The sequence below is a fragment of the Lygodium microphyllum genome, chromosome 1, assembly GCF_053477565.2.
Source record: "Lygodium microphyllum isolate KBCC chromosome 1, Lygodium_microphyllum_v1.1.10, whole genome shotgun sequence".
In the NCBI taxonomy this organism is placed as follows: Eukaryota; Viridiplantae; Streptophyta; class Polypodiopsida; order Schizaeales; family Lygodiaceae; genus Lygodium; species Lygodium microphyllum.
Window position 1 is genome coordinate 131290916 of NC_141135.1, and position 27718 is coordinate 131318633.

The following is a 27718-nucleotide window of genomic DNA, read 5'->3' on the forward strand; positions in this document are numbered from 1 at the left end:
CTTTTTACCTTTTTTTGGACGTGCCTCGATCCAATCAGTGCTACGGGAATCCAAACCCAGGACCTGTTGTTTACCTTTATCCACAACATTAGGTGACTGGGGGGCCTCCTCTGCCGGGGCATCAAGCACCATGTCATCCTTAGGCAGCACAACATGCGCATCATTGGAAGACGGGGGGCATCAAGCACCATGTCATCCTTAGGCAGCACAACATGCGCATCATTGGAAGACGGTTGTCTTTCTGGGCATTCGGCCATAAAATGCCCCAATTTACCACATGAAAAGCAGTGTCCTGCAAAGTTGTCCCATTTCAAGCGAAAGTGCAAAGGATACATGCCAGAGTAATTGAGGTGAAGCCACACAGGCCTTTTCCTGGCCGTGTCCCATAACATGCATAAACGGTTTTGATTCATAGCCCTTAGGCTTGGGGAAACCAGCACCGTTCCCACAACTGCCATCTCATCCTTTAACAATGGCCAATAGACCGCCGGACAATTTTCCACTTCCACCCACACCGGGCATTCTCATTGAAGCAGGCACTGGAAGTCTGCCATAGGGCGCCATGGCACAACATGGACTAAGCGGCAATCAAAGAATAATGGCAACTTGGACAAGAGCTCAGCCCGATGTGTCTCTAATTTCAACAGCACCTCATAAAAGCCGCGGGGTCCAAGGAAGATCTCCTCAACACACTCCCCTTGCAATAAATGGTGCAGCCACTGGCGAATATGGGAAAGCATTGGGATCCTTCCAGTGAAGAAAAGTATAACGGCACGGTCATAAAACACCAAAAAAGACCGCAAGACTGATTTCGGGTCCACCGTGGCTTCCAACACTTCATCAGTTCCCGAGTCAGAAAAATTTTCATGATTATGTTGGACATAGTCGCCAAGCAGAGTATTGGCAAAGTCCAGCAAATGCTCCCAATCAATCTCCTGCGAATCCACAGGATCAGAGGCAACCTGCGCATAGGAACGTTCCTGAGGGCCCATTGTCTCGTTAGAAGTATGCTTGGAGCGTTTACCCGCAGGCGGCAATTCAGAACTTGAAGGCATCTCCTCCATGCACGGCATCATATCATCCTCCGGCTCCTCTGTATTAGAATCAGGGCCAAGGGCTGCCACCGTCCGGTCTAGAAAATCCATATCCAAGCCAGCCATACTGTTGTCCTCTCTCTCTGTCAGGGCGCGCAGCCAAGGGTAACATCGCAGGGCAGGTCAGCCAGGTCACAAGTCCGCCGACGTCACAGGTCAGCCGCGACGTCTCGGGTCCGCAAGGCAAGTTAGCCGATCTCACAGGTTCAGCAAGGCGGGTCAAACGAGGGGCCAGGCAGGCGCACCGACACAGGGAATCGCGGGGCAGGTCGTCATGTAGACGCAGGGACCGGCGGACAGGGAAATCGGCACAGTTGTGCGCGCAGGGTCTCGCAGACAGGCCGATCGACGTCAGGCAGGGGTCAGACAGGGCGTGAACCAGGATGAGCGTGGGCGAACGAGCACAAGCAGGCGCAACCAGGCGCGAACTAGGTCGGACGAAGGCGGACAAAAACGGCGCGAACCAGGGCAGACTGGTCCGAAAGAGCGCAAATGGGCCAGGCGACAGCGGCAATAGGCCAGATAGGCCAGATGAGCGATGAAGGGACATGCGACAAGCGCTGAAACGACGGGCGCAGAGTCAACGGGCACAGAGACGGATTCAGCGCTCGCTCCCCGCCATCGCGTTCGCGTGTCTCTCTCTCTCTCTCTCTCTCTCTCTCTCTCTCTCTCTCTCTCTCTCTCTCTCTCTCTCTCTCTCTCTCTCTCTCTCTCTCTCTCTCTCTCTCTCTCTCTCTCTCTCTCTTTTTTCGTAAAAGGTAATTGTATTAATTACGAAAAAAATACAAGATTACATGATTACACGGGTACAAGAGACACGAGGGCCATAGGCCAACGTGTGGGAAATCCCCAGACTAGTATACTAAAAAGGCTACACCAATCATGGCAAAGACCCAGAGGCAATTGCCAAATGCCAGGAATGCAAATCCTCCCGAGGGAGCAAGTCAGAGTGCCTGATGAGATCTAGCTGCCAATGCAAGAGCCCTTTAAGCCTTGCAATATGTCGTGGTACATTAGAGGCCGAATCAAAGAGAAAAGCATTTCGAGTGGTCCAAATGTGCCAGCATCCCCAGTATCTGAAAAAGGGAAATAAGATCTTCATATGTAACAGTGGCGGCGTGGGATACTTTGGGCGCACAAAAACCCAATCGAAAGGAGTCAGTGAGGACCCCACCACTGTGCGCCAGATTTGGGACAAGAGAGACCAGATATTCTTGGCGAGCGGGCAAGAAAGAAAACGATGTCAGGCCGATTCCACCGTAGTGGTGCAGAAGAAACAACTGCTATTCGAGATTCGACGCTTGGAAAGGGCCGAGGCAAGAGGAAGACCACCAATCATTACCCGCCACAGAAAGACCTTGCATTTGAAAGGTGCCCTATTCTGCCATCCCTCCATCAGCGTTGCCTGCCACCATGACGTTGATTTCCGCAGCCCCCAAACAGAATTAGCTTTCACACACAGCCATTGGTGATCTTTAATAAGAAGATGATACACCTGATTAGTAGAGGCCTTTTCCAGAGTCAGCCGGCCTGCAAGGTCCCAGTCCTGCCAAGGGCGATCCATAGCCAGGGCAGGAAAGGGTTGCCTACCCTGAAGCTCCGACGAAAGCTTTCCCCATAAATCACGGTATCCGCGCGAGATCCTGAAAAGTCTCCTAGCAGTCCGAAACGATGCGAGGACATTGCGAGTAGCAAGGGTAGCATCCGCAATCGAAGTCACACCCAAACGGGCCATGCGATTAAATCTTGGTCTGAGCTGATGTTTATCTTCCCATGAAAGTAATCTGGATACTGCCAACAATTCCAGCTGGAAAGAATTAGTCTGCAAGCGGTCCCCTACAGGATGCCAACGGGTCTTTTGGAGCACCACTTTCCAAGAGCCGACCAAGTGCAGTAACAGAGAGGAAGAGGGGCTGGAAAATCGAGAGTCAGCATTAAGGACATGCCACCATGAGGCCCGAAGCCGTGTGTTACCCTAGCGGAGCCCGCTGTCCTCAAGAAAGTAACGGGCTATGATGGTCCACGGATGATGGTCCACACACATGGCACGAAAAAGGGACCAACGAAGAGCCAGCATATGAGTTTCTGCATCCAAAATAGCTCCACCACCCATGCGCTTAGGGGTACATGCATGTGACCATGAAATCCAGGAAATGCCTGCCTGCAATGAGTCTTTCTTCCATAGCATGAAACGAATGGGATGGGTGAGAGCCTTCAAAGTAGTGGGCGTCCATGGCAGTAGTGGCAGGAAATACGTCAGCATTGGTAGCATAATTGTCTGAGCCACTTTGAGGCGGACATGGAACGGCCAGGCTTGCGACTTCCAATACGTAAACTTCGCGGCCAGTTTTTGTGAAATCCACTCCAGCAGGTCCTTTGACCGTACATCCACCCCCAATGGGTATCCAAGATGCCTGACAATGGAGCCGCGGGAAACCACCTGGCCCTGCCAGCCTAACGACTGTAAATCCGGCCCGTGCAACTGAGAATGGCTGACTTAAAGGCATTGATGCGAAGACCAGAGGCTTGACCAAAGAGCGTCCAAACATCTAATGCCTTGCAAATGTTGTCCCTGTCTGCCTGCAAAATCATAAAGGAGTCATCAGCCAAAGATTGGCTAATGAAGTGCTGCCCCAAAGGAAGAGATAACCCTGCCAATTGGGCCGAAGCCGCCATGGAGGATAACATTGAAAGGACCGGGTGAGTCACCAGGGCAAAGAAGAGAGGGCTCAAAGGGCAACCCTGTCTGACCGAGCGTGCAAGGACAAATGGCTCTGTAACCCCACCATTAAGCATAACTCTTGAAGAAGCCTCCGTACTAATGGTGTAGATCAATCGGGACATCCGGATACCAAAGCCCATGACAGACATAAGATCTGCAAGGAAAGACCACTCCACGCAATCAAACGCCTTTTCCAGGTCCAATTGAATCAAGACCACTTGCTGATTGGAGTGCCGCGCATAGTCAATAGCCATTTGCACATTTAAGATATTATGCAAAATGTTGCGGCCCTTAATGAAACCATACTGGAGAGGGTGCACAATAGCTGGAAGGTGCTTGTGAAGCCTATTTGCCAGTACTTTGGAAAAGATTTTATACATCGCGCCCATCAACGAAATTGGTCTCCAGTGTTGCAGCTTGGACGGCGAAGGGACCTTGGGAATCAGTTTGATAAGGCCTTCTTTCCATGAAGAAGGCATGACCCCTGTTTCCCAAACCTGCTGAAACATGACCACCAATGGCTTTACCAACTGCGTGGCCGAGTGCTCAAAAAATTCATTAGTGAGACCATCCCAACCAGGACTTTTATCCTTAGGCAGGTGCAACAAGACATCCATAACCTCCTCTACGCAAATATCCGCCTCCAAAGTGGCTTGCATATCAAATGGAACCTGCTGGTGGACCAGATGATAGAAGACCGAGCGGGCATGCGTAACCTGGCTAGACGGCAAGGAAGAAGAACCAAAAAGATCCATAAAGTAATTTCTGCACATATTAATAATGGTCTGCGGATCAGTAACCATGCGACCTTCTGAATCCTGGAGTCGAGTCATATTTTTGCGAGCCGGAGAAGCATGCAAGACGCGAAAGAACTTATGAGACTGGCACGCACTATCTTGCAATGTGTCAGTCAAGTTTTGCAGCTTGGCTTGCTGATAAGATTTCAAGCTAAATACTTGAATAAGATGGGCCAAACGCCGCTCCAGGGACAGCAGGAAATCATCATCTGGGGAGTCCAGGACCAAGGAACGGACCAAGGCCAATAAGTCCTCTGCTGCATGTCGACGACGGCGACAAAGAGAGGCATTATGAATCCCATACTGCCGAGCAACCCGCTGCACATTAGAGAGCAGGCGTGCGAACGAAGCCAAACCCTTAGAGGCGAAGTCCAATAAGAACCTCTCAATCAATTGCTGCATATAACCCTGAAAAATTGGATGCTTCAAATAAGAGGAATTGAAGCGTAAAGGGAGCTTATTCAGCAACTGCATAAAAGGTGCAATGGATTGTGCCCGCATCTCAAGCTGGAGGGGGAAATGATCCGACAACGCATATTGCTGCAAGACCTTCATCTCCAGCATCTCCGGAAGAAAATCATCCCCCTGCATGATATACATTCTGTCCAATCGCGACCAAGTGGTTGCATATTGTGCGGAATGAAAAGTAAAACCTGAAACAGAAGGGTGAAGCCACGACCAAAGATCTTGCTTAAGTACGTGCAAAGCAAAAGAGTTCCACACCCGGCTTTCTGGCGTATCCATGACCGAATGCCCTGAGGTGGACTGAGAAGAGTCAACACACATATTGAAATCTCCCATCAAAAACCCCCTGCGGCCAAGTGCCATGGAGCCTTGCAAAGTCGACCATAGATCCCGTCGGGATGCAGGATCATTCGGAGCATAGAGTCCCAACAACCATAAAATCTCTCCTTCAAATAAGACTTCGATTACCAGATATCGGCCCTGCACATCATTTTTAACAAGAACAGGCTGGTATTTCTCATGGACAATCATCAGCACGCCCGAGTAGTGCTTAGCAGGTGTCCCTGCATAAAACAGACGGAATCTATGGCAATCCACAACTTTTCCTGCCTCACCGTGACTTTTGTGTTCCACTGCACACAATACATCCCACTGGTTCTCATGCAAGACAGACCACATGGTATGTTGCTTATGGCGAGAGCAAATGCCTCGCACATTCCACGTGGCAATCTTCATATATTTGCAAAAAAGGAATTCAGGAACGAGGCGCCTGTTGCCTCGATTGCACCTTTTCCGCGAGGGCATCCAGGACACCCTCATCCAGAAAATCAGCCAATACTACAAACGAATTTGGGCGACTTGCTTTAGAGGTAGAAGGGAAATCCACTGCCTTGGGAGTAGGGCGGGGATAACGCCTATCCCAAGGTGTAATCACATTACCTTTTGCATCAAATGCCAGCTTAGCAGGTGGGCCTTTAGGGCCTTCTGAATAGACTTTCCTTGAAGACGGATGACGGGGGGCGGACGGGGCCATAGCACGTGCATCCTGCTGTGAGGTGACCACGTCTTTCCTGCGCATGTACGTGCGCACGGAATCTAGAGAAACATTAGGCCCAGGATCTGCCAGGCCTGCGTCCAACTTTTTACCTTTTTTTGTCGTGCCTCAATCCAGTCAGTGTTAGGAGAATCCAAACCCCGGACCTGTTGTTTGCCTTTATCCATGACAGTAGGTGGTTGAAGGGTCTCCTGTGCCGGGGCATCGAGCACCATGTCATCCTTGGGCTGCACAACCTGCGCCTCCTCAGAAGACGGTTGCCGTTCCGGGCATTCGGCCACAAAATGCCCTAATTTACCACATGAAAAGCAGTGACCGGCAAAATTGCCCCATTTCAGGCGAAAATGCAAAGGATGCATACCTGAACAATTGAGGCAAAGCCACGCAGGCCTTTTCCTGGCCGTATCCCATAGCATGCATAAACGGTTTCGGTTCATAGCCCTGAGACTCGGGGGAACCAACACTATGCCCACAACTGCCATTGCGTCCTTCAACAATGGCCAGTATACCGCTGGACAGTTTTCCACTTCCACCCACACCGGGCATTCTCGTTGAAGCAGACGCTGGAAGTCAGCCATAGGGCGCCATGGGACCACATGGACTAAGCGGCGATCAAAGAATAGTGGCAACTTGGACAGGAGCTCAGCTCGATGCGATTCCGATTTCAACAGCATCTCATAAAAGCCGCGAGGTCCAAGGAAGATCTCCTCAACACACTCCCCTTGCAGTAAATGGTGCATCCATTGGTGAATATGTGAGAGCACTGGGATCCTGCCGGTGAAAAAAAGTATAACCGCACGGTCATAAAACACCGAGAAGGACCGCAAGACTGATTTTGGGTCCACCGTGGCTTCCAGCACATCATCCGCAGCCGCAGCAGAGAAAGTTTCATTATTATGCTGGACATAATCGCCAAGCAGAGTATTGGCAAAGTCCAGCAGATGTTCCCAGTCGATTTCCTGCGAATCCACAGGTTCCGAGGCAACCTGCGCATAGGAACGGTCCTGAGGACCCATTGGCTCGTCTGAAATATGCTTGGAGCGTTTGCCTGCAGGCGGCAGTTCAGAACCCAGAGGCGGCTCCTCCGTGCATGGCACCATATCCTCCGGCTCCTCTGTATAGGAATCAGGGCCAAGGGCTGCCACCGTCCGGTCGAGAAAATCCATATCCAAGCCAGCCATACTGCTGTCTTCTCGCTTTCGCTCGCTCCCTCACTCTCTCTCTTTCTCTCTCTGTGCAAGTCCCGGAGGGCTCTCTCTCTCTCTCTCTCTCTTCTTTTTTTTTTTTTCGTAAAAGGTAATTGTATTAATTACGAAAAAAGGTACAAGATAACTTGATTACAAGGTACATGACGCCAATCCAGGCCATCATGTAAAGAGGGGCTAAGTGCTACATGTTACAAAGTTATGGCAAGGGGGCAGATGAAATTGCCATAAGCCAAGGACGGAAGTCCTCCCTAGAGAGCAAATCAGAATGCCGGAGAAGATCTAACTGCCAATACAAAAGGCCCTTAAGCCTCGCAATATGTCGCTGAACATTATAGGCGGAGTCAAAAAGAAAAGCATTCCTAATTGTCCAGTTATGCCAACAGCCCCAATATCGAAGAAAATGATACATGAGTTTCATATGTGGCTGTGCAGGAGTGGGGTATTTGGGCTGCCCGAAAACCCAATCAAAGGGGCGCAGCGTGAATCCAACCGCTCCTTGCCAAATAGCCGACAAAAAGAACCAGATTTTTTTTGCGACAGGGCAAGAAATAAATCTGTGGCGGGCTGATTCCACCGCAGTGGTGCAAAAGAAACAGTTGCCATTGGAAATTCGTCGCTTGGAAAGAGCCGACGCAAGCGGAAGACCACCAATCATCACTCTCCAAAGAAATACTTTACATTTGAAGGGGGTCTTGTTCAACCAGCCCTCCATCACAGTTGCCCTCCACCAGGACCGGGATTTTCGTAGGCCCCATAAAGCATTGGCTTTGGTAAGTAACCATTGTTGATCTTTGATCAGAATATGATAAACTTGATTAGCAGAAGCTTTGCTTAAAGGCAGCCGGCCTTGTAAGTCCCAATCCTGCCAGGGATGATCTGAAGCAAGGGCAGGAAAGGGTTGTCTGCTCTGGAGCATCCGCAAAAGCTGTTCCCATAAAGGCCTATATCCCCGCGGAATCCTGTAAAGCCTCCTGGCTGTACGAAATGATATAAGCACATTGCGACTAGCAAGGGTGGCATCCGCGACCGAAGACAAGCCCAAACGAGCCATCCGGTTGAATTGTGGTCTAAGCTCATTTTTGCCTTCCCATGCAAGTAAACGCGAGACTGCCAATAATTCCAATTGAAAAGAATTTGTAGTCAAGCGATCCTCCGCTGGATGCCACTGAGCCTTTAGAAGGACCCGTTTCCAGGAAAATACCAAATGATTGAGCAGCGACGAAGAGGAACTGGAGAACCTCGAATCAGCATTAAGAACATGCCACCAAGAAGTCCGGATTTGGGTATTGCCATGTAGAAGCCCATGGCTCTCAAGGAGATAACGGGCTATATCGACCCATGGATGATGATCCGAGCACATGGCGCGGAAGAGAGACCAACGGAGTGCCTGCATGTGAGTTTGGGCATCTAAAATAGCTCCGCCACCCATGCGTTTAGGGGTGCAGGCATGCGACCACGAAATCCAGGAGATACCTGCATGCAATGAGTCCTTCTTCCATAGCATGAAGCGAATAGACTGAGTAAGAGCATTGAGAGTGGTAGTAGTCCAGGGCAACAATGGCAAAAAATATGTCAGCATTGGCAACATAATTGTCTGGGCCACTTTGAGACGAATATGGAAGGGCCAGGCTTGAGATTTCCAATACATAAACTTGGCCAGCATTTTCTGAGAAATCCACTGCAGAAACTGCTTTGGTGGAACGTCGACACCCAAAGGATACCCAAGGTGCCTGACAATGGAGCCACGAGGAACAACCAGACCCTGCCAGTCCAAGGACTGTAAATCCGACTCCGTGCAGCTGAGAATGGCTGATTTGAGCGCATTGATGCGAAGGCCGGAGGCTTGCCCAAAGATGCCCCAAACATCCAATGCGCGCTTGAGGTTGTCCTTGTCCGCCCGCAAAATCATAAAAGTATCATCCGCCAGGGATTGGCTAATGAAGTGCTGTCCTGAAGGAAGCGACAGACCGGCCAACTGAGAAGAGGCTACCATATGGGATAACATGGAAAGAACTGGATGTGTCGCGAGGGCAAAGAATAGCGGGCTCAAAGGGCATCCTTGTCTGACAGAGCGGGCAAGTACAAATGGCTCAGTAACACCTCCATTCAGCATGACTCGCGAAGATGCCGCAGCGCTAACGGTGTAGATTAGACGAGACATCCGGGGACCAAAGCCCATAGCCGACATAAGTTCAGCGACGAAAGACCAATCCAGATAGTCGAAAGCCTTTTCCAGGTCCAATTGAATCAGTACTACCTCCTGGTTAGAATGCCTTGCATAATCAATAGCTAGTTGAGCATTCAATACATTGTGCAGAATATTTCGGCCCTTAATGAAACCATACTGTAGAGGATGCACAATGGCTGGGAGATGCTTATGAAGCCGATTCGCCATTATTTTGGAAAAGATTTTGTACATTGAACCCATCAAAGAAATGGGGCGCCACTGTGTCAACGTAGATGGCGAAGGAACTTTTGGAAGCAGTTTAATAAGGCCTTCTTTCCATGAGGAAGGCATGATCCCGGTTTGCCACACCTGCTGAAACAAGGCCTGCAATGGTTTCGCCAGTTGGGTAGCAAAAGCTTCGAAGAACTCATTGGTGAGACCATCCCAACCTGGGCTTTTATCCTTGGGCAAATGTAACAAGACGTCCATAACCTCTGCCTCACAAATATCGGACTCCATAATAGCTTGCATGTCCTGCGGTAGCCGATTGCGGACCAGGTCATAAAAATCCGAACGGGCCTGAGTGATTTGATCTGAAGGTGGAGAAGTGGTGCCGAGAAGGTCACGGAAATAATTCCTGCACATCTGCACAATAGTCTGCGGATCCATGATAAGGTGACCTTCTACATCCTCAAGTCTGGTCATATTCTCCCTAGCAGGAGAGGCGTGAAGAGCTCGAAAGAACTTATGGGTTTGACATGCATTATCTTGCAACGTCTCTGTCAGATGTTGCAGTTTGGCCTGCTGATATGATTTCAATTGGAATTCTTTAATAAGATCCGCCACTCGCATGGCCAGTGCGAGCAGAAAGGCATCATCCGGAGTGTCCACCAGCAGAGAACGAACCAAAGCCAGCATGTCCTCAGCTGCCTTGCGACGCTGTCGACAAAGAGAGGCATGGTGGATCCCATACTGCCGAGCAACCCGCTGCACATTAGAGAGCAATCGGTCAAATGACGCAGTGCCTTGAGAAGCGAAGTCGAAGAGAAATCTGTCGATCAATTGCTGCATATAGCCCTGAAAGATGGCATGCTTCAGGTAAGACGAATTGAAACGCAAAGGGAGTCTCTCTAGAAATTGCTTGAACGGGGCAATGGGTTGTGCAAGCAGCTCAAGCTGCAGAGGGAAATGGTCCGACAGGGCATATTGCTGCAATACTTTTATTTCGAGCAGCTCAGGAAGAAAATCATCATTCTGCATGATATATATACGATCCAATCTCGACCATGTTGTTGCATACTGGGCAGAATGGAAAGTAAACCCTGTAGAGGACGGGTGTAGCCAGGACGAGAGATCTTGCTTGAGGACGTCAAGAGCCAACGCCTGCCACATACGACTTTCCGGCGTATCCATCACCGAATGCTCCGATGTGGACTGGGAGGAATCCACACACATATTGAAATCCCCCATGAAGAAGCCCCGTCTGCCAAGTGCCAAGGAGGCCTGCAAAGTTTGCCAAAGCGCCCGACGAGATAAGGAATCATTCGGAGCATAGAGGCCAAGTAGCCATAAGATTTCCCCTTCGAATATAATTTCAATCACCAAAAAACGGCCATGAACATCATTTTTAATCAGAACAGGCTGATATTTGTCATGGACAATCATGAGCACACCCGAATAATGCATGGCTTGTGACCCAGCATAAAACAGTCTAAAGCCCTGGCAATCTACCACTTTTCCGGCTTCATCGTGACTCTTGTGCTCAACAGCGCACAGGACATCCCACTGATTTTCATGCAACACAGTCCACATAGCATGTTGCTTGTGGCGAGAACAAATTCCACGCACATTCCACGTGGCGATTTTCATGTATACTCCAAGCAAAATCAGGTGCGAGGCACTGCTTGCCTCGATTTGACTTTGTCAGCGAGAATGTCCAGGACTCCCTTGTCCAAGAAATCTGCCAACACTGCAAAAGAGTTCTGCGGACCAGATTTGGAAGTAGACGGCATATCTGCTGGCTTTGGGATGGACCGGGGATAACGACGGTCCCACGGGGTAATGACATTACCTCTGGTATCAAATGCTAGCTTAGCAGAGGGACCCTTAGAACGATCCGAAGACATTTTCCTGGCGGACTGATAATGGGGGCCAGAGGAAACCATAGCAGGAGCCGAGCGCTCAGAAGACTGCATTTCCTTCCTTCGCATGTATGTACGCATGGAATCTTGAGATGTAGTAGGCACATTGTTTTGCATAGCCGCAACAACCCTGTTGCCTTTTTTTGCACCCACTTCCACCCAATTAGTGGCGCTAGAATCCAGACCCGCAACCTATTGTTTACCTTTGGCCAAAGCTTGGGGCTGATGGGTAGCATCCAGCGATGGAGCATCACACACCATCTCCTCCATGGGCGGCACAGCATGGCCATTATGGGAAGTGTGTTGCTGTTCCGGGCACTCGGCCATAAAGTGCCCCAATTGTCCACAGGAGAAGCAATGCCCTGCAAAATTGCCCCATTTCAAACGAAAGTGTAATGGGTGCATGCCAGGGCAATTGAGGCGTAACCAGGCAGGCCTTTTTCTTGCAGTGTCCCATAGCATACACAAGTGGTTGCGATTCACAGCCCGGAGACTGGGAGGGACCAGAACAGTGCCCACAACGGCCATAGCATCCTTCAATAGCGGCCAATAAACAGCCGGACAGTTTTCCACCTCGACCCAGACCGGGCATTCACGTTGCAGCAGACGCTGAAAATCTGCCATTGGACGCCATGGAACCACATGAACCAACCGGCGTTCAAAAAACAAAGGCAGTTTAGACAAGAGAGCAGCACGGTGCGTCTCTGATTTCAACAGGACCTCAAAAAAAACCCCGGGAGCCAATAAAAATCTCTTCAACACAGTCCCCTTGTAGCAGATGTTGCAACCACTGGCGAATACGGGAAAGCAACGGGATTCGTCCAGTGAAGAAAAGTATCACAGCGCGATCATAAAATACCAAAAAGGAGCGTAGGATAGTTTTTGGGTCCACGGTGGCATCCAGCACATCGTCAGGTGCAGAGTCGGAAAAGGCTTCCTGATTATGTTGAACATAATCGCCAAGCAAAGTGTTTGCAAATTCCAGCAAGTGTTCCCAGTCCACTTCCTGAGAGTCCACCGAATCCGAAGCAACCTGGGCATAGGACCGATCCTGAGAAACGCCTATCTCTTCCGAAGCATGCTTGGTACGTTTCCCCGCAGGCTGGATGTCAGGACCAGGGGGCATCTCTTCGTTGCATGGAACCATATCCTCAGGTTCCTCCGCATCAGAATCCGGGCCCAGTGCTGCCACTGTTTGATCTATGAAGTCCAGATCCAAACCAGCCATCGTAGATGATGATTTGCTCTCGAATGAGGACTGACCCTCTGTTTTGCCGTCTCTCTCGCTTTCCCTTTTTTGTGTACAGAGGCGCTGTCCAGGGGTGTACTCAGCAAGGAGAGCTAATGAAAACCGAGGTTTACCTGTCTCCGTGCAGGGGCAGACAGGCGAAACACAGGCCGGGCGGTCTCCACAGCAGGACGGGACAGGCTGGGATGCCGGGTAGGGGTCCGTCAGCAGCGTCCGGGAACAGGGCGTCACGAGGATGCTATCCTGAATAGGGCATCAGCGAGAGGGCAGCTGGGCGTTGACAGGGCGGCCGGAACAGAAGACGCTGGCGACTCCAGGGGCAGGGCGACTGCTCCCGACGGCTCCAGGAGCAGGACGGCCTGAAGACGGCACTCACTCTCTCTCTCTCTCTCTCTCTCTCTCTCTCTCTCTCTCTCTCTCTCTCTCTCTCTCTCTCTCTCTGTACAAGAGCAGATCAGATCTCGGAGCTGAGCAGGGTTGCAGTCACGTGCTGCTAGATTAGGGTTCCCTTTCCCTGTCACGGCACCGCAAGATGCAGAGGGCAGGCACCCGCGGGCAGCAGACGTAGAGCAGAGGGCGGACAGGACTACTGACGAAGGGGCTGAACTCGCTCGCTCGCTCAACTCCTCTCTGACGAGCTCTGTCTCGCTCACGGGCACGCGCAGAGGTATTCAGGCGAAGATGCGTACCTGCGGACGCAGACGCAGATGCGCAGAAGCCGACGGCGACTGACGTGGGCAAACGACGGGGGCTCAGGCGACGATGGCGCAAGCAACGAGGGCTCTGACGGACGACGGGGGCCCAGACGGGGGCACAGGGGCTCAGGCGACGGGGGCGACGGCGACTGACGTGGGCAAACAGCGGGGGCTCAGGCGACGATGGCGCAGGCAACGAGGGCTCTGACGGACGACGAGGGCCCAAACGGGGGGGCAGGGGCTCAGGCGACGGGGGAACAGACGACGGGGGCTCAGGCGACGAGGGCGCAGGCAGCCGACGATCCATCGCGCAGCTTCTTCTCACTCTCTCTCTTCTCTGTCCTCTCTCTCTCTCTCTCTCTCTCTCTCTCTCTCTCTCTCTCTCTCTCTCTCTCTCTCTCTCTCTCTCTCTCTCTCTCTCTCTCTCTCTCTCTCTCTCTCTCTCTCTCTCTCTCTCTCTCTCTCTCTCTCTCATGAAGATAATTGAATTAAGTAGAAATATTTACATCAGACCATCAGGTTAGCTAAGAAAAACAAAATAGAGACAAATGAAAGGCTACCAAGACTCTAACACACAAATATCACACAGAAAGGAAAGGTGGTGTGGGAACAATATCCAGCCAAGGAGTAGCAATGTCAGGAAGAACCAGATCATCTGAAACCATAGAGGAGATCTGCCATGACACTAAAGCATGAACATGGGCCACATGACCATGGATGCCCGAGGTTGAATAAAAACTAAAGGCATTCGGAGTATGTCAAATATGCCACAGAGTTGTCTATCGAAGGAAATGGAGGACGCATGAATAATTTCATTACAAGGTAGATATCAAAGTCATTCTTCCCATAATCCACGAATGAGCTGATATCTGCTGCTAAGTGACCAAGGGCCACGCACAGGAAACAAAACTCCAAAGATGTTGAGCAATCGGGCAAGAGACAAAGAGATGAAGCAATGTCTCATCACATGTAGTGCAAAATACATAGCAACCACAGGAGATCTTGCAAGCACGCAACACATCCCCAGTTGGAAGACCCCCAATAAGCAACCTCCACATGAACAGTTTACCCTGATAAGGAACCTTAGACTTCAAGAGTTAGAGGAATGTTTCCTATCACTTCTTTTTGCTATCCCGAATATGCCATAATTTATTAGCCTCTCGAGTGACCCATCTCTTGGCCTCAACCATCTAATGATAGATGTGATTAGCTGACCTTTTCTCGAAATCATCAGGAAGCACAAGCATCCAATCTCGCCACCACAGAGACGATGGTTGTAAAGCAAGCAAAGGAGAGAACCTCAAAGCTTGTCCTGTATGGACGACCAAATGTCATGATAGCCTCCAGTTACCCGAAAGTGTTGACGAATACGCTAGAAAGAATAAAGATGGGGCTGCCCAGGAATGACACCATCAAGGACTATCTGCAACCCCAAACGAGCCATCCAATTAAAGTTATCTCGCTGCAAATCTTTATCAGGCCAATCCAACAACCTAGAGGTAGCCAGCACTTCTCCTTGCAGCGAATTCTCCTCCTTACAAAGATTGAGGGCACCAAACTCCAAAACGTAACATCTCCTGCTAGGATGCAATCAAATGAGAAATGAGAAAAGACTAGGAGACCTTAATAGGCCTCATGGAGCTAAGCACATGCCACCAAGAAACTTGAATAACCGTGCTACCATGAGAGATACTAGTCTTTTCTATGAAACATTTTGCAATATCTAACCAGGGATGACTCTCTACACGGAGTGTCTACAAAAGTGCTAATCTCAAAGCCACCATAAGCAAATTAGCATCCAATAAAGTTGCTCCCCCCATCCTTGTAGGAGTAGTCACATGCTGCCACAAAATCCACACCTGGCCCAAGCGATTCCCTTTCTTTTTCCACAACATGAAGCGGATAGGTTGAACTAGTTCCAAAAGAGACTTTTTAGTCCAAGGAAGTAATGGCAAAAAAAGTGAGACCATACTAATCATGATGCATTTAGTAACTTAAAGTCTCACATGAAGAGGCCAATCTTGAGATTTCCAGTACATGAACTGATCATGTATACAAGATGACATCCAATCAAGCAAGGCATGGGGAGCTACATCCACACCAATAGGATAACCCAAGCATTTAGTAATATCTCCTTTAGAAATCACAACTCCTTGCCAACCCAAAGCCTGTAAATCATTCTCCATACAAGAAAACAGTGTAGATTTTTTAGTGTAATATTAAGTTTTGATGCTAAAGCAAAGAGATTCCACATAACCATTGCCCAATCAATATTAGTACGATCAGCCTTAAGAAACATAAAGGAATCATCAAAGATTGACCCAAAAGTTGGGCACCACTCGGAAGAGACAAACCAACAATCTCACCTTGATCAGCTAACTTATCTAATAGTGAGAGCATCGGGTGAGTGACCAAGGCAAATAGCAAAGGACTGAGAGAACAGCCTTGCCGAAGAGACAATTCATCCGTGATTCCTCCGTTAAGTGAAATACGAGCCACAACACCTTGACTAATGGTATCAACAAGAGAAGTCATGCAAAGACCAAATCCCATGGTGGACATCAGCTGATGCAAGAAAGACCAATTGACATGATCAAATGCCTTTTCAAGATCAAGCTAAAGTATAACAACCTGCTGGCTTGAGGCTTTGGCATAATCAATCCCCAGTTGAACATTCAAAATGTTATGCATTATATTCCGTCCCTTAATGAAACCATATTGATGTGGATGAACCAAGTGTAAGAATACTTTCTACAATCTGTTGGCAATGACTTGAGAGAAGATTTTATACAAAGAACCCATAATAGAAATGGGTCTCCATTGTTTGAGGTCAGAGAAGGAACCTTAGGCAATAACCGAATCATGGTAATCTTCTAGTTTGAAGGCATCCTACCAGAATTCTAGACTTGTTGACACAGGCGAGTTAATGGGCCCTTAAGCTACTCAACATGGACTGAAAACAGCTCATCAAGAAGCCCATCCCAACCAGGGCTTTTCCTTCGTGGTAAAGGGAACAACACATCCTCCACTTCAGCCTCTGAGATATCAGCCTCCATCAAATCGACCCATTCAAGCTTAACCTGATTACTAACCAAATCATAAATGTATTGACGAGTAGAGTGAACAGCATCAAAAAGAATCTGCTATGGACCCAACAAAGATTTATAATAGTCAATGCACATTTGAATAATGGAAGCAAGTTCAGTAACCATAACACCTTGCTCATCCAACAAACGCACAATATTTTTGCAAGCGTATTTCTGGCGTAAATGAGCAAAAAACTAATGAGATTGACAGTTATTATCATGCAAAGCTTCCACTCGGACCAGCAATTTGTGTTTAGCATATTCCTCCTCCTAAAGAGATTGAACTCTACCTTTCAACCATTCAATGCATGTGAGTAAGTCATCAGTAGTATATTGATACACAAACAACGAGTGAGCCAACAAAGATTGTGAATGCTACAATTCAGCTTGAAAAGAAGAAGCATGCTTAATACCATACTGTCGGGACAACGCATGTGCATTATCCCTAAAAACAGCCCATGCTTCCATCCCTCTAGATAGAACCCTCCAGCTAAAAGAAGCAATCAATTGTTGGATACATTCCAAAAACTAATTTTGCAGCAGAAAAGATTGGTTGAAACATAGAGGCAAACGAGCAAGCAAAGCCTTAAAGGCATGAATAGGCCTGTGGGTCAAATCCAAAACCAAAGGATAGTGACCTGACAAGACATGTTGTCGCTCCACCCACGCATCAATGACTGCAGGAAGAAAAGATTCACTCTAACATAATAATCAAGTTTCAACAATAATAAAGATTCAAAACATTGTGCCCCAATTTCCAAGTCAATGCTCTAAAGTTCCAAAAGGCTAGCTGCTAAGGCTTAAGCACTCTGATTCATGGAAGATGGCTTCACTGTGCTTGAATGCTCATCCTGCTGAACAACATCCTTGCCATCACCATCACCATCACCATCATCGTCGTCATCTTTTTCCCAACGTATAAAAGAATCAGCCTTCGCAAGTAATGTGCGAGCTAGCAAGCGAAGATTGGAGCTCACATAAACTAGGTCATTCGTCTTCATTGTACCAAGACAATTTCTCTTCTTTGAGTGAATGTGATTGAATGAGCTCCATAGTTGCTCTAAACAAGAAGAGCTAATTGTTAGGCTAAGAATACGAATAGCCAAACTCTGCAACTTTGGAGCTTTTGCCCCATAGTCCCCCCCACCATAAATCAGCCCCAATATTTGTGCCACAAATTTGGGGCATTCTAGCCTGCATTCCCTTGCTGAAACTGCACAAAAATTTGGCGTATTTTCAGCTCCCAAATTTGGGGCAATGACTGACTCAAAATGCCCCAAATTTGGGCCATTCCAGCCTGCATTCCCTTGCTGAAAATGCCCCAAAATTTGGCACATTTTCAGCTCCCAAATTTGGGGCAATTTCATTGCCCCAAATTTGGGGGCTCTTTTAGATCCCAGGATGATGGATCCCAATGCCCCAAATTTGGGGACATTGCAGCCAAATTTAAGTCCCAAATTCCAATCCTTGAGAAAGGCCCAAATTTTGGGGTAACTACCAACAACTGAAGTCTGATCCAAAATGCCCCAAATTTGGGGGAGAATCGAGATAATGATCCTCGAGAACTCACCTGATCGCGGGCGGGAGTCACACCAGGGGCAAGAGAGGTGGACCAGGCAGGCAGGAGAGGTAGGCGGGTCCCAAGAGCAGGTGGGAGTAGGCAATGGGGGCAGGCAGGAGCAGCAGGAGAGGTGGGAGCAGGCAGGACAGTCGGCGGGAGTAAGCGGGAGCAGCACGAGAGAGGGACAATCGGCCGAGCAACGAGCAGCACAGTCCGCGGGAGCAGCAGCGCGAGCGAGGGACAGTCGGCGGGAGCAACGGGCGAGACAGTCAGCAGGAGTGCAACAGGCAATGGGCGGGAAATAGACCAGAGAGTCGCACCTACTAAAATGAAAGTAAAAATAAATAAATAAATAAAATGTCTTGTACTGGAACGGCCGTTTTTTTAACAGGGAACAGCCCTAGAACGAACAAGGAACGGCCTGGAACGAGAGGGAACGGGTCAGAGAACGGACTGGAACATTCCGCCAGTGTTTCCTGGGCTCAAACCTCTCGGAACACGTTAAACCATTCCTATGTGCCGGAATGGGCATTCCCTATCTCTATGCTTTGGACGGCTCTTCGGGACTGTCCTTCCTGCGTCTTTCGCTGATGCAGTGACAACAGCAAGAGTCCCAAAGGTACGGGTGGCAATAAAAGAGGTCAAGAATATCCCACAATTCCTATAGATTGAGGCGGGCGGGCATGCCTTTAGACAGTAGGTCATTGTGACCGTGCCTGCGTTACCACAACTTTGGGCATCAAGCAGCAGTGTGTACGTGTTTTGGAGCCAAGGCGGCTCCGTCAACAGGCCCGCAGGTGGACGCTGATAGCTTCACACGCGTCTAGAGATGACAGAGAAGGAGATGGCAGGGGGGGCGCAGCCAACTCCTCAGACCTAGCCTCGATAGTAGGGAGCAGGTGGACGAGCAACGCCCCTTGGGCAGAGCACTCCACAGTCCTCCCTACCCGCCCCGCCTGGCAAGACTGCAGCCCCCCACATCTACCACCCATGCCACAGACTACCTCACCCGAGATCCCACAGCCCCCACATCCACCCCGCCCCCCCCCCCCCCCCACTAACCCTCGTCCATAGCCCCCCTCTCTAGGGCCACCGGCCCCCCCCCCCACACCCGCCATGCACCTCCATCCATCCCACCATCCCTCGATCCCTGTCCCCCCCCACCACCTCCCCTACCGAGCACCCCCCCTGATCTGCACCCGGTATACGTGTTCCCCACCAGACCCACCCCCCTCCTCCCATAGGAGGTGATAAGCCACACACGCCTACATCCTCCCTGCACCAGAAGTCTTCCCCCTCCCATACAGCCACCAGCTCATCTGCCCCTGCCGCCCGTCGCACTTTTCCGAGACAAGCACAGCTGTTGCCACAAGAGTTCTTCCGCAGTGGCCCATGGTCCTACCTGAGAGTTGCGGAGCGCGGAGTGTTCCCACTACCTCTAGAGGTGGGGATCTTCATGGTCTGTAAGTCAAGGAGGGGCAAGGTCCATCTACTAGCACCACCAGATGGACCGAACTATGCCTTTTTTCTTCACTCCTCTCACTCAGGGGAGTGGACGACTACACAGATAGAGGAAGAGTTAAAGAGTTAGGTAGCGGACCACATCTCCCAATGGATGGGAGAAGAAGGACTAGCACTGTTTGCACAGCAGTGGCCTGGTTGCATGATGGACATTAACTGGTGGGCTGGTGCTGAGGTCCCACACTTGAGCATTATCTTTCGAGCTCCTCCACAGTGGAAAGCTCCGAGGGATGTGATCGAATGGCCCCTGGCACAAGCGGCCCGTTTCTACCGATATACAGAGTCACAACTCTCAACATGACTGATAGATGCATTGATAGTACCACCTGGAGCATCTATCACCCCTATGGTCTAGCCGAGGGCTACCATGGGGGACTGGAGTTCGTCGTCCACACCAGCGGCAAAGCGTACTTGCATGCCTCATAGCTTCTCCTCCTCGTCAGCAACCTCCACATCGAACAGATGCATGTTGGTTAGTCACAAGTTTCCCCATGAGCTTATACCTTGCATCCTAGAATGTGAATAGTCTCCACTACAGTAGTGGGGCACCTGGTTCGAGGAAGTTGATTGTTCGGCAGGAGCTGTAGCCTGTCCTTGCTGAACGGATCGACATCTTACTTTTACAAGAGCACAAGCTCACCCCCACCCGGGGCGAGTGGGTTGGGAAGGTACTTCCGGGTAGCTCACACACTTACTAGGAGCACGCCATAGGTGCCCACGACAAAAGTGGAGGTGTATGCACCTCTATTGGCCCAAGTCTCACCCCCTGTGTACAAGACCACGGAACAATAGTGGCAGGGAGGGTTCTATGGATCAGATTGGATATTGCGGATTCATGCCCTGGAGTCCTCAATGTCTATGCCCCTATGGAGGTTAGGGCACGCAGCAGGTGTTGGGTGAAGATTGCGGATGGACTCCCAGAGGTGGACTCCTGGATCGTTGGAGGAGATTTCAACAACTTGGAGGCCTTGGAGGACCAGCAAGGCAGAGGCAAAAACTACCAAGGTATTGCTGGGGAGGAGCATGAGGCATGGGAGGTTTTTCTGCTAGTAGTAGGAGCACGCGATGCATGGAGAGACCCTGCCTTCCACAGGAGGGAGAGTTCATTGGACTTCTCTTTGGGGATACATGCGGCTAGGTGGAGCCCTGCTGGAGCGGTTCGACAAGTTTTATGTGGGAGAGTGGGGAGGCTCTCGTGGGGGACTAGATTGAGCGATTGGCAGACACCATGTTGTCCGATCACTCCCCAGTTCTCCTGACACTTGATCCCCTAGCATCCGCCCTAGACACACGATCCTCTCGAATCCCTGACTCCATCTATAGGAGGGAGGAGATGATGAGACAGATAGAGCAGATTTGGACCAGAGAGTAGGACAGGAGGGACCAGGTAGCAAAGGAGCTTCCTAACCGAGTCAAGCAAAAACTGCCAAGAGGCAGTCATACAGGCCAGGCAGCAGTGCTAGAAGAAGGAGAGAGCACTCTGACATGACCTTGCAACCACGCAGAGATTATTACAGGAGGCACCACGGGATCCCACCCTCCACGCACAGGAGGTGTGCATGCGAGCAGCCATTGCTGGCCTAGAGGACAGGCTCTCGGAGTTCTCTTTCCGAACCTCAACAGCCTTCTAGGCACAGAAGGGGGACATGATGTGCAGGGAGTTCTTCCAAGTGCACCAAACTCGCACCACAGGAGAGCACATACGCAGTCTTTGCGATCAGTATGGGAGGACTTATTCTAGCCCACACGAGGTGATGGAGATTGCCACTGACTATTACACGCGCCTCTTCTAGCAGGAGACAGGTTCAGCTAGAGGACAGAGATGTAGATAGCAAGTCTAGGATCACATCCCGTCCCTCGTCACAAAGGAGATGGAACGCTCCCTCCTGGCCCCCTTCACAAAGAAGGAACTAGAGGAGGCCTTCCATACACAGGATGGGCAGAAATGCCCAGGGAAGGATGCCCTATCTAGGGCCTTCTTCACCACCTACTAGGAAGTAGTGAAGGACCCCCTACTGATGGCCTTCCAGGAGATTTTCACTTTAGGACAGATGCTAGCGAGTCTTTCAGCAGGACTTATAAGTCTTCTCCCCAAAGGGGGAGACCGGTTGGAGCTTTCCCAGTGGAGACGGATCACCTTATTGTCAGTGGCCTATAAGACACTGGCAAATATGATCGGCAGGCAACTACGCCCCATGCTCCCAGACATTATCCATGACACACGGACAGGCTTTGTCCAGGATAGGAGCACCCTAGACAATGTATTTACCTTCTTTGAGGCGACAGAGTGGGCTCAGCACAATGGGCAAAGACTGGCCGTACTACTCTTGGACTTCGAGAAAGCTTATGATACGGTAGACTGGGATTTCCTAGAGGGCACCATGATAACGTTGGGATTCCCCCAGGTTTGGATTCGCGGGGTCTCCGCCCTTTACAGATCGGCCACCATCAAGGTTCTCATAGGCGGAAGGCGAGGGGAGAAGTTTCAGCTGGAGAGATTGGTTTGACAGGGCTGCCCCCTGGCCCCATACCTGTTTCTACTCTTTGCAGAGGCAATGTCTCACTTCCTCAGATCACGTGTGAGCAGATTACGCGGCCTCCGGCTTCCAGTGAGATAGGAGACTAAGTTGTTAGACTCAAAGTATGCAAATGATACAACACTCTGCATCTGCGTGTGGTAGGGCCTTCATAAGGCCCTAATCCAGAGCCCCCGAGGCTGCCAGGAGAAGATAGACCGTCAGCCGGTGATCTAGAACCCCCAGGTCATAGATTGAGAAGGGGCACAGATTGGCGAGTGCCCCCACATCCAATGGGTTGGTTGGGAGGCCGGCCCGACTCGTACCATCAAGACATAGCGGGAGGTGTACAGGATGGCGGACGAGGAGGTGTGCCAAAGCATGTTGTTTGTGCTCCACAACACAAAAAACATCCTAATTACTAGCTAACACAATTTTCCACAACTGATATTGCTTACTGCCCGAAGAAATGCCTTTAACATTCCATAAAGCAAGTCTCATGATAAACCACATGATAGAAAACTATTGAATCACTACTTTCCCTTTCCCTTTAACATCCGTAGCTTTAGCAGCCTGAAATCTCTCCATCACACTACGGATCACATCTACAAGATCTGCCCTCTACAAACTAGCAATCGAAGCACGTGAAGGGAACTGTTGTTGCTAAGAACGGAAAACATCCCGACGAGGCACAAGCCTCCCACACGCGTCAAAGCGCAAAGCAAAATCAGAAGCCCTTCTATCATCCACACCAACTACAGATACACGTGAAGATTGACGTTTCATATAAAACCCCTTACCTTTGCATTGAAAATTCTAAGTAATAGGGTGAGGAAATGGGTGACCAGGAGTCGAACAAGATTCCTATCTAGCATTACGTCTAACCACAGTGACCCAAGAATCATCCTAAGGAGGCAAATTCTGACCAACCGAATGACACCTGAGCCATTGTAAGATTATGGCATCAAGAGATATGCCAAAGAGGCTGTCTTAAGGGATTGATTCAAACACCTCAAAAGACAATAGGAGAGAAATTGGAGGTTACTCAGTGGGAGATCGATCACTTTGCTTGAAGCAGCATATAAGATCCTCACAAAAGTGAGAAATCTTATCCACCCTACCAAAACAAACTTTGTTTAGGAGCAACACATCCTAAACAATATTTTTACCTTTTGGAAATCCACAACTCTTGCGCAATCAAGGAGCCAAGTGCTACTTCTTGATTTTAAGGACGTTTACGAAAAGTTGATTGGGAGTTCCTAGAGGGCAACAAGTTGAGGATGGGCTTTCCAGAGCACTATGTCAAAGGTGTAGCAGCTTTTTATTTCTCAACTCATAGTCCCCCTCGCAGGGATGCCCCCTTGCACCTCTCCTCTTTCTATTTGTAACACAAGCCATGAGCTCTTGTCTAAAGGATAGAGCTACAAGTAGTCTGGCATCAAACTATCCATGCCAAAGTTGAGTTGTTCGATGTGGAGTTTGCACACAACACGGTTGCTTAACTAAATGGGGATGAGAAGAACGCCAAGATCTTTGTAGCTACAATCAAGGTATTCTATAGATCTTCAAAAGCCCTTATCAAGTGGCACAAACCCTACAAATTTTGGATTTGTTACACTTGGCAACTAGATTGGAGGCTAGATTAGAATTTTGCTTGGGCTCCCTATTGTACTTCAATAAGATACTTTGGTTGTCATGTGGGCATTGATATCACCTCAAAGCAGCAATTGGTACCCTTATTCTTGAGCATAAGGCAAATGATACTGCATTGGACCACAATGAGATTACAACTAGTAGGGAGTGGTAAATGGCTAACCAGGTTCTGCTTGCTACATTTGGTATGTTACCTCTTTTTGGGCCTCCTCTAGGTCATGCATTGGCCAAGTGAAGCAGATCATTAGAAACTTCTTTAGTTAGGTGGAGATGGAAGTTTCATGAGGGCCCCTTAGATGGTCTGGCACTTTAGCCCATCGGATGGGTTGTTTACACCTCAGATGGTCTGGCACTTTTGGCCACCAGATTGGTTGTTTACACAACCATTGTATCTTTGATGTACTTAGTTACTCTTCACAGAGTTTCTTGTACTTTGTATTTACCTTAGGGGGACTTTCTCCAAGGTGTTATTAATAGAATTCTTTTTTCTTGGAAAAAAAAAAGTCTCATGAGGGCATGAGTGGCTTGGGGAGCATTTACCCAAATAGTCAGAGTAGAGTGCTGCTGGTGAAGCTTATTATCAAGGGCCTTCTTCCACGCAAGGAGTTGTGGAAGAAGTTACTACTACAGAGATTATAGACTATTGTTCCTACTAATGGAGGACCGTGGCAGTCTAGCATCTACCAAATTTTCAGCACATCTACACAACAGAGCTTGGGAATGGTTTTGAGGTCAGATTTGCTGCAGCAATTATATAAGCTTGGAGATACAATGATGTACACAGGTGTCATGTTTACCTTGTCTTGAGGCAGCTTGTGAGCAGTACTGCTATGCCTAATTTCTCACAAACAAAATGGACTCAGGGGCATTGTCACAAATGGGTCAGAGCTAGCATTATAACTTGGTATACATGGACCACCAAATGCAACCATGCCATTGATGTATTGAACATATCTGCTGCACAGACTCTCTCCAAGATTTGGACAAGGATTGTCCATACTCTCCATGGGAGATGGCAGAGGATACATGGCAGTTGGGAGATTATGAGGAAGAGGAAAGATGCTTTTCTCATGACCAGAATTCTGGCACTTTCTTTGATCGTCAGCCAAATATAGTTTGGCACTATATACCTCCCAATTGGTTATAACTTGTTCATTCAAGCCTTGTAATGAACTTCTCCCTTGTTGTATATTTTTGTTGTGGAAGTCCCTTACAGCGCTATTTTGTACTTTGTATTTTGCCTTGGGATACTTTGGCTTGAGGAATTTATTAATAGAATCTCTTCTCTAGAAAAAAAGAAAGGACATGTCCAAAGTGAGGTTATTTTCAACTTCAGGAAAGTCTACCTTCTCTTGCTCTCTCTATTGGAAGAAGCTGTTTGCCTTTGTAAGACCATGGAGAGCAGTGCAAAATGCTTGATGAAGTGGCATAATAGGACCATCAGCCAAGAAAATATCTCACCTCATGTACACAACAAAAATCAGGCCATTCTTGAATTATCTTAATCTTGTGAGGATCCATCAAAGAGATGGCATGCCCAACATAGTTCACTTTATGAATCTGCTTTTTATCATTCTCCACAACAATCTTCATGTGTCATCTAGAAACTTCTTCTCAAAGTAGTCCAATTGCTCTAATTCAACCCCTTGGTTTGTCCAAAAACTGCTCATAACCTCAACCACAAGGAATAGAAAAGTAAGCAGCCTATTTCACTCATCTCAAGATGCTGAATCTCTCCTTTCTGACTTCTTCAGTCAAACTCTGAACATAAGCATCCCTATAAAGGTCCAATACTGAATGAATGCCTGTTAAATTTTATCCTCCCCATAATGTTCTCTAGAAAAGTTCAATTAAACATGTTTTAGTCTTTCTCAAAGCCTAGGGGCAGCATAGCAAGGCACTCATGCCACTGCCTTGCCAAGATCTATACTCATTATTGGGTTAATGATTTCGTTTATACAGTAATGACTTTTCTATGATGGTCAAATTTCACATCAGGCTTCGTGTCAGAGATGGGCTTGCAGAAGCAATAACTTGATTGAGTGATGTTCGCCTGTTTGTCCCATAATTTCAGACCTAGTACCTCCTCCAGAATAGCTCCTAGAACATCTGTTTGTCCCATAATTCAGGCCTAATACCTCCTCCAGAATAGCTCCTAAGGAAGATTACACTTCGTTTGCGACAGCTTTCCAAAGTTATCAAAATGTTGCTTTCTATAGTGCCATTTCCAACTCTACAATGGAGTTCAATGTAAGTTCAAAAAAATATGTGCCATTGTATATATTCGCACAAGCAGATGAGTCCAAAGACTTCACATATTACATGTATTTTGTATTCAGACTCACCTCTTTCCCTCTTTCCTCACATACCCACAGGAAAATTGGTATAAATAAATCATTATGTGTATGAGCCTCAAAATAATTGCTCTAGACGAAAATCATGCTGCAAACAACTTAAAGTATGATGGTATCAGAGACTTACTTTCCTGGCTTTTGGCCCTTTTTCTTCCCTTTGTCCACATCAGGTTCATTGTCATGTTGCCCATCAGCTTCAGCTTCAGCCAAGATATCCATTTCCTTGTCTTCTTTTTCTGGTTTTTTGAGAACATATCCAGTCATCCTACAGTAGTTTTCTGTCAAAGTCTGGACAGTTGAAGCAATATCTCCATCTGTTTTTTGGATTTTCTCCAAAAGGCTTAGTGTCTCTAGAGCCAATGTTTCAAACTGCTGCAGACGGTCAATTGCTGCACCTATTATGGTTCCTGGAATAGGTATGCTTCCAGGAGCTGGTGGACCTAGCAATTTAAGAAACTCAGCATCCTCTTCAGTTTTCTTCTCATAATGTCTCTCCCCAGTTTTTGATGGTACCAATTTGTGGCATTCCAGATTTATTGTACAGGGAATTTCACTTGTCATGCTCTGAAGCCTACCAGGAGCGCTTTGGCACCTCATCAATAGAGTATCTAATGATGACTTCGATGTTTGTGTTGTAGAATCAACACAAGTGGCATCAGAGACAAGCTTTTCTTGTTCATACTCTTTAAGAGCTACCTCTGGCACTTCCTTTTCAATAATATCTGGGGGCATTGCCAAAAGTGTGGCACTCTTTTTCCCTTCATCAAGTTCCATCAAGTGTGCAGTCTGAGGAACCCCTGAGATCTCCCCTTCCTTGTCAACATGAGTATGCAGGTTGTGAGAGCTCTTTGGTCCATCTTCCTCTCTGACGCTATGTCCCTGGCTCATAGAACCTCCAGTAGGAGAAAGTGTTCTTTTAGGAGTTTCATGAGTCTCATCATCTTTAGCCGATAAATGACTAAACTGGATCACACGTTTATGTGTAGCTGCTTTTATTTTCACCTTCCTTACTACATCTTCACGGGACCTTGGGGTCATGTTTTCGCACAAGCAGAGGCGGCACCTTTTAAACTTTTGCATCTGAATTTCTTTGTCTTTTAATTGGTTCCTTGAATGATCAAGCTCATCAATAAGGTGTGAGATTTGCTCTTTCAAGGTATCTGTATGATTCTTCATATGCCTCAGTTCACCTTCTTTGGCATCAAGGAATGGTTCAGCTCGAGCCATCACCTGTCAGGTATGTGCCATTATCAAACATTGCTAGGTTTTTGATTTCTTAAATTCATGTTCCCCAAGTACTCTAGTTTTTATGATCTTTCGTCATTTGTGTTGGGACCAAAATAAAACAGAGTGCAAAGTTAATTCAAGGATGTCTCTCTTCATCCAAAAGTCCGAAATCTAGAAAGTGAGGAATAAATTTCCACTAGATTGTCCC

At 48.4% G+C, this 27718-nt stretch overlaps 1 protein-coding gene across 4 annotated transcripts in view; it reads right to left on the reverse strand.

The window, feature by feature from the left end:
• Positions 1–27718, reverse strand: part of LOC148041691 (uncharacterized) — a 231643-nt gene that overhangs the window by 161504 nt on the left and 42421 nt on the right. For all 4 annotated transcript variants that reach the window (XM_087681314.1, XM_087681323.1, XM_087681305.1 and 1 more), the window contains one exon: positions 26411–27513. In XM_087681314.1, the coding sequence (XP_087537440.1) occupies positions 26411–27513 (1103 nt within the window). The remainder of the gene's footprint in view (positions 1–26410; positions 27514–27718) is intronic.